This window comes from Vanessa cardui, chromosome 4, assembly GCF_905220365.1.
Source record: "Vanessa cardui chromosome 4, ilVanCard2.1, whole genome shotgun sequence".
Classification (NCBI taxonomy): domain Eukaryota; kingdom Metazoa; phylum Arthropoda; class Insecta; order Lepidoptera; family Nymphalidae; genus Vanessa; species Vanessa cardui.
In genome coordinates this window covers 9,281,984-9,290,371 of record NC_061126.1, presented here as the reverse complement: position 1 = coordinate 9,290,371, position 8,388 = coordinate 9,281,984, and the positions used below count along the sequence as shown (strand labels likewise).

The following is an 8,388-nucleotide window of genomic DNA, read 5'->3' as shown; positions in this document are numbered from 1 at the left end:
ATTGTATTCCACACGCGGAAATCTCATTTAAGAAGTGAACATAAATAAAATGTTATCTTGCGCTTTATTTAATAAACTGATCGAATATATTTTATAACATTACTATTTACGACAAGTAATTACTAATTAACAACAAAAACCAAACGTAAGCACGGATAAAATTCAAACAAAGTGTTTTAAGAAAGCAATTTTGAACATTACTAATTGCAGGTCCATCATCGATTGTACTTCTTTTTTAACTCAAAGCAAAGGTTTTTTTGTTAATTTAATGAAGTACATGGCGCGTGAATTGAGGGAAGAGTCCTTTCGTTCTGTATCATCAATTGCACGGTTTTCTAACGACTCGAGGACAAAGGCAGGCCTGACGACTGACTCATCGACGAGATTATTAAGCCTAATATTATACACACGCGGACACAAAGCGAAAGAGGATTGTGATCCATCTTGATTGCTATTCCGAGCGCCCATACCACTATCCTTATATTTGTGTACATATTCGTGAAACATGACGTAACTTATAAGAATATATGTTAATACAAGAGCGCTTATAGTTTAGAATGATACAAAAGGAACTGAATAAAATTTACATTAGATAATCTCAATTTATTAAGTTTGGTAAAGAAAAACGATTAAGGGGAAATATTTCACCTATTACATAAAAGTTTATTGATTACAATCTCATATAAGATTTATTATATCAAACTCAATTGCATTAAACACGTATTCAAATAAACTTAGGTACTATATTTATTTGAAAATAAAGACTAGACGAATAACTTTCTATTTATACCATTTTCAGTACTTTGGAAATAAAGTCGATTAGTTAAAGCTCATATTGTAAAGAGGTACGTTATATTAAACCAATTTCACAATTACAATATTCTCATAATGATTGATGGAATGAGGTGCTATCAGCGTCTTCAGGTAGGCAAGGTGGAGTGTATTTCAAAAATGTTATTTCTATTGGCACTGAAAAGTGTCTCACAACGCTCTCACTATCACTTTTATAGGCCGCAGCTATTTGTAGTGCTAGACGTGAAGAACTTACAGGTGAAACATCTTTAGGTATAGTTTTAATTTTAAATGTCGTTTCAAGGCCGGGGGCAAGGAGTGATCTAGTCCGCGGATACCAAAAAAAAATTGCGCCATGATCTTCGGATTTATTCAAAATACCGTTACATTTGACATAGAGAGACCGCACAGAAGCATTCCATACTCTAAAAGAAAATAAAGAACTCGAATTATCTTATATCATATTAATTTAGAATATAATATATGCTTTAATATTTTATTTGTTTATAAAGCTCATCTTTGTGCCGCTAATTTTAATATGACGTGAACGCATTTTTAAGTTACCTACAATTTAAGTATGATTTTATATAACTAGATTATTCCCTTGATACTAATTTTTAATTATTAATTTTAAGTCTTCTAACAGTCAGTCTGATAAAGTGGTAACACTGACAGTTTATGCCGCACGTGGAGAGTTTGACTTTTAAAAATGACTCGGAAATTGTGAAAAATATTACATAATCATTATTGAACTCCACACATAAACAAACATTGCCTGCACTGTTACATAAATAATAAATTAATTGCTGCATGATTTATAATATAATTTACATAATAATTATAATGTATTTAAATCTAACCTTAAACTGTGAACTGTAGTTATATCTCCTAATTCATATTTCAATGCTTTTGGATGATAAACAACATTTATAGGGCAATTAGATTGTAATTGTTTTTTAGGCGACTGTGTGAATGAATGTGTTAATTTTACTTTATTTCTTTCATCGTGGTTTTTCTTTGGTGATTTTATGCATCCAATTGAAACCTGAATCAAAATTGTTCTAGAATGTATTGATACATTTCCTTTAAACTAACTTGTTACAATAACAGGAAACTTATATGTGTAATTAAAAATGAAAATGTTGCTAATAATATTTTTTAAATTATATCATAAGAAAACCCAAGGATATATTCGAGGAAATAACGTTATTTTAAATCTATTAGCTACCTGTTCAGGTAATAATTTTTCTCTGGTATTATTTGTTATCACCGGTGGTAACGTATTTTGTACTTCACTTTCTGGAGAGTCGGATGGATTTAGCATTATGAATATGACATCGTTTTATAAATTTGTAATATTGCTATTACTTTACTTTGACGTCAAACATATCGCAATTTCGAGTGAGCATAATTTATAAATTAAACTAGATAACCCGTTGTTTGACAATGACATAACGTCTAGACGTAAAACATACGATATGCATAGCACAATAATAATTATGCGAAATAATCTGTGCCTTTTTGGCACAAATAAAATCCACAAAAAAAAGATATAATTGTGTTGTATTTTGAAGCAATATTTTTCCTCTCAACAATAAAATACTACCAATATACAAATACCATTTTTTATTTTTGATCTGTATAAAATTTATTTGAACGTTATATGTAAATATTAAAATAATTATAATAAAAATTATACCGAAAACTTAAATTTAACTAATACTTTAATTTCGTTTTTAAATGACATCGGTAACAATAAAAACGTCGGTTGTAATAATTTCTTAACGTATATCTTATAAGTCACCGTACTTGGGTAGCAGCAGCGCGGGCGGCGGGCGGCAACGGATCTCCGGGTCGTGCGTCCGGAAGCGCGCAAGACTTCCGCTCCCTCGGGAGTTGCCGTCACGCTCCAAGCGGCCCAAGCAGCGCGATGACCGATTGTTCAAACGATATATTAAGCGAATATAGTCCGTTAATGTTTTATTGTTTAGTAATAGATATTGAATAAGAGTTTAAGAAAGTTAAAGATTCATACAACTCATGGATGAAATTTGAAATGCATGTAAATTATAAAGAATATTCGTAATTTGAAATATGACTTTTAATGCCGAAACTAGCTGTGCCCGCGACCTTGTAAGCGTTTGAGTTTAACGAAAATAATAATTATTAAGTTACTCCCTGTTATATCAGCGTTCCAGAGATTAGCCGGAACAAACGGACAGACAGACAGACAGACCGACCGAGAAAACATGTAAAAAATGTTATTTTGGTATATGCATTAAATAAAAAAGGGCTATTGGGCAAATTTACACTCCAATTTTATTGCAGTAACAGTAAGACAGCTTTCTTACCTTTTATAGATATACATATATGCCTATTGTTAGCCTGATACTTCTTGTCCGCTTTCTTACACAATAAAATAGGTAAAGTAGGCATTTTTTAAGATAGTAGACAAACAGTAATTATTACTAAAGTTATTAATGTATTAATCACTAGACTCTTGAAAAAGACATTCGTAGATAATGTCGAAATATCGAGCTCCACGAATAAAAATAAAAAACATGGTAAATATCCCCAAATTAATAACTTTAGTAATACAAATAAACAAGTTAATTTAAAAAAAATAAATAATTATATCTCACCAAAAACGATATCTAAATATAAATAAATATTATTTTGTGAATATAAATTGGACTACCAGTATCGGACTAATTCCAAGAAATAAGAAAAAAAAGAATTATCTCAGTACGAGCGGAGAAATCACTTGATTCGACAATCGACGCTGATTGTATAATAATATTTGTTCGTCACATTATAATTTTACATTAAAAAAAATATCATGACGTAAGCATTGTTGCCATAATAATGTACGCATATTATGTATATAATCTATGTTTATCTTAAAACTACAATATCAGCTATCATTATATGATAGTAATATGTCTATCAGATTTATATGTTTTAAATTAATCCAAATATAACGTGACATATTCTACGAATAAATATACCAATATCGATAAATATATTTGCAAAATATACAATACGATGACTCAACAAGAAAAATGCTTATAGGTACTTTTGCCTTCATTCATTACCATCATTATACCATTAAATCCTGGAGTCTTACTTCAAAGTGATATTCAAGAAAAATTAATTCGAGTTGTTCTATAATATTCTTAAACAGGGTCGACTTTATAAAATTAAACGATACGCACATATACAAATCAAATTGTAATGTACTATTTGGTCGACGTTGAGATGTAGACTAAACAATGAGATCAGCTGAGCCTATAGAGTAGGCACGAACCATGGAGTTTTTGAACGACATTGATTCTGGAACACATTTAAAATAGTGTTACGTGTAAACAACTGGCCACACTGTTTTGTTATTTAACATTCGAGGACAAGAGTTTTAATGTAACTGTGTTGATGTTACCACGGAGTACATGAATACAATACGTCTACTGTTGTTCCCAGTTAATGAGACCTCCTTCACAATTTTGTAAAATGTTTTATATGCTGATATAAAATATGATTTACAAGGTCAATCCATATAAAGTAATTGCCGCTTATAAATGGAGAGCAAAAAAGAAATTGAAACATAACGAGTTAAAATCGAAATTGAATATCTTGTTTAGATAAAGATTAACGATTGAGAGTCCGTCGATGGTGTTTTCGTTCGAATATCCGCGAATTGTGTAAGAAAGCGAACAAGAAGTATCAGGCTCGCAGGAGACGAGGTGAAGTAACGGATGAGTGTCCGTGGGAACGGCCGCAACTTCCGCTCCGCTTGCGATCGCGCCTCGACACTCTCAGCTATTTCCTTTATGTAGGGTGACCAGTTTGTAGCAATCAATTATACTTATAATGCAAGTCTCACACTTTCATAATATCTACTTAGTAAATATTTGAAATATACCTATTTTATACTAATTGCTACTTGCTTCGCTCGTGTTTTAAGAGTGTGTTGTCGCGTGTTAGGCAAAAAAAGTAGTCTATGTCCTTTCTTGGAGTCCGCTTCATAACAATTTCATCAAATTCGGTTCATTGGTTTGGTAGTGAAAGACTGACAGAAAGATAGAGTTGCTTTCACATTTTGTAATATTAGTATAGATTCAGTTAAAATCTTGAAATACTGTATTGCTCAAAAAAGTTTTAAGATATATAAAGCACCCGACATTAAGAGCATATGAAGAAACACTAAAATGTACATTGAAAATTAGTATGACGTAATTACTTTATAAAAAATTACATACGTGATTTTCGTATATCTGTTTTTGCACTTTTAATGCGGATATTTTTAATGGACTTTAATCGAATCGAATTACGTCAAACAGTAACGGTTGTAACGGGAGTGAGCCCGTAGTAGATTTTTTCCATGATATATGTATTTTTATGAGGGTAATTCCATTTGCAGTCAGGTGGCTCGACGAAAATAAAAAATATACAAGTTTTTTCTATGTACTATAAATAGCTTTACTTCTTAAATATAAATATTACTAATACATTATGTACATGACAAAAGAATCATTATTTAACTACCAAGTTATCATTAGTGTTGCTCACCAGAAATAACATCTAAGTGTGAAATTATTCATTTTCCTGTTTGTCTTGAACATGTTTCAAACGTAGTTCGGTATTTTTCTTCCTATTATTTCATTTTTGCTTAGATAGGTGGTATATTTCGTTTTCTCTTTATAATTCGCTATCAAGTACCTATCAAAACAGTGATATATTTTTGATAAACTGATAAACAATGTATATTATATAGAAATAAGCATTGATATCTAGTTTGATTTTTATTACCACTGTGTAGATATTACTAATATTCATAAAGAACGTAACGAATATTACAAAACAAACAAACGCACTTCCTATTTTTTTTTATCATATTAAAGTGTATATGATAAAAGGTTACAAAGAATGTCACGTTCCAATGATAAGTCGGAATTGTCTGACCTTTTGTATTGAATCACCTGGCCCCGGATCTTCCTTGAAAAGGACAAGGACAACAAACAACAGCAAAATGAATTTTCTTTTTTTATCATCAAGAGTTTTTTTAGTTGTTCTAAGCTTTAAAGCTCGTGCATCATATGGTAATGTGTTGATATCGATACATTTGATGATGTTTACCATATATTATAAAACATAATAATGCAAATATTTTTGCATAATTCGATTTAAGTATATTGGTTACTATTTTATTATCTCGACACCCGTCCACCGTACTGATTTCGTACGGATATTTTTTTTAAATCTTGTAAAGATAAGGCGTTTGCAGGGCCAACTTCGAGCTCGAATTTAAAACATCAACCTACCTATATAAGAAATGGTTCATTATTATATAGTATAGTTAATTATATTAGTTAGTTTGTATAGTTCACTATTGCATAGTTTCTTAGTGACCCACAAGTGCAGAAGAATTATATTAGGATATAAAGAGATATAAACAACATATATTTTATTTTAAAATATGCATTACTATGTTAGAAGTGAATCAATTCATAAACCATTCATCTATATTAATATTATAAATGTGAAAGTTTCACGACCAAACCATTTAACCCAATTTGATAAAATTTGGTTTGAATCAAACCTTATTTCAAGGAAGGACATAGGCTACGTTTTTCGTCTAACACATGACAACCATTCCACTAAAAAGGGAGTGAAGCCGCGGGCAATAACTAGTTCTCTATAAACAGAATTAACTATGTCTCTGTAATTATCAAATATTTTGGTCCCTCTACGCTTATTAACGGACCGTCTCAATGTTGCGCAGTGAAGTCATTTTGCAATGTCTTCGCTTCACTTCACTTTAAAATGTATATATGTACATTATATATCACGTTGTCGTTATTATCAGTTACTTTTATAGCGTTATAAATATTATAACACTAGAAACTATAGAAAAATACAACTTTATAATTTATCTATAAAATATCAAAAATTCAATATTAAACACTAGATAAAATTGCATTAAATTTAATGTAATATAAATTGAATTGTAAAACCTTCATTTCAAAGATGATATATGATGTAATTTAAATTGCTGCTTTAATGTCAACGATCACACAGACGTACATATTGTAATAAACGGTCTTATATATCTTCAACAATTGTTTAAGTAATACGTAAAGTGAAGTGAAACAAAAACTTGCCAGTAGTATAGGCAGGAAGTAACATTCTAGCAAATAAACTAAAACCAATATTGATTACGTTAAAAGCTAACTTATCATTCGTAACATTAATGCAAAATAAAATAAAGGTAAAACAAATATTAGATATCATGTAGTGGACTTTACTAATGAGTGCCGATATAAAACGCCTCACTTATTAGAAGCGAAGTCACTTGTCAGGTTGAGAGCATCTAGTCGAGAGCTAACTTTACTCTTAATAGCGTTTTAAGTAGCTGAGAGTCCGTTGACCGAAGCCAAGTCCGATCCACGGACTTGCTGTTATCGGCCGGAAGCGAGTCGACGGAAATGCGCAATCTCGACCAATTGGATCGACGAGTCACGCCGCGCGCGCATGGCGAGACCAAGCTTTCCTAACACTTACATATATACAACTACTCAATTTACCCTTATATTCAAATTTCCCGTTTCGTTTCTGGTTATAATCCTCCGTTCATAAATATCATTTAATTTACATAACTTATCGTACACGTTAAGTTCACAATACTAAAAAAAATACCGAGAAATTGATTTATCCTCAGGGAAAAAAATAATTTATAAGAATGAATTCCCACTGTGTCGTGACAATAGTCGTTCTGGCTAAAGTGTCGTGGCTTGTTTATTCAAATCGTGGTGTTCACATACAACACTGTACGGTTAACTATCTTTGACTTTTTTGTCGCTTGAAGAAAACCTGTCAAGACAAAGTGAATATTTAGCCCGCAGTCATCCAATGACAAAATCGATGAATCTGAAAAAATGAGATATCAACATTAATAACGACAAAGGTAGAACTACGAAAAGAGTTGCGACATAGGCCATTATCTAAGTTGAGTATGAACACTAAAATATTACATAACAATCTCCTTATTTCTTATAAAAAATATATATATTTCTGATGTAACGAAAAAAGAAATCATAAGATATTACTGTTTTTTTATTATTTGTTTAGTATTTACAACAAACATACCAAAGTACGTATATAAATTACTAAATGTTATTATTGTAACCTCAAACTTAGTAATTCACTTTATTTTATGCCTCGAAAGTAAACTCGTATTTGAAAGGAGGAAGCTTAAAGGAGGTTCTTCTATATTTATAATAGTAGTTGCTGAATCAATTGCATACCTAACTTGACAAAAAGAGTAAAAGAAACAACAAGTTAATTGTTTGAGAATTGTAATGAATCACATTTCTCTCCGGTCAAGTTCAAGACTTTGTTAACTTGTTGACTTTGTAAACTGCTATTATATATCAGTACACACATTGGTAAAATTCGTTTTTGTAAGTAAGAAAAACGTCTTGATCTAAAGCAATAATCGAAAAGAGCAATGGATTACGCTTAATCCTTTTGCAATTAATAGAAGAGAACGCATTAGTCGTGAGACATTTCCGCATTGTAGCTACTGCCATACCTTTTATA

At 30.9% G+C, this 8,388-nt stretch overlaps 1 protein-coding gene across 1 annotated transcript; it reads right to left on the bottom strand.

Moving 5' to 3' along the window:
- Positions 1–811: 811 nt before the first annotated feature.
- LOC124543988 lies at positions 812–2,207 on the bottom strand. The gene is made up of 3 exons (XM_047122308.1): positions 2,021–2,207; positions 1,653–1,837; positions 812–1,217 (listed from the first exon to the last, which is right to left on the bottom strand). Exons 1-3 carry the CDS (start codon positions 2,114–2,116, stop codon positions 884–886), a joined length of 615 nt encoding a protein of 204 aa, XP_046978264.1. The 5' UTR covers positions 2,117–2,207; the 3' UTR covers positions 812–883.
- Between the last annotated feature and the right edge of the window lie 6,181 nt (positions 2,208–8,388).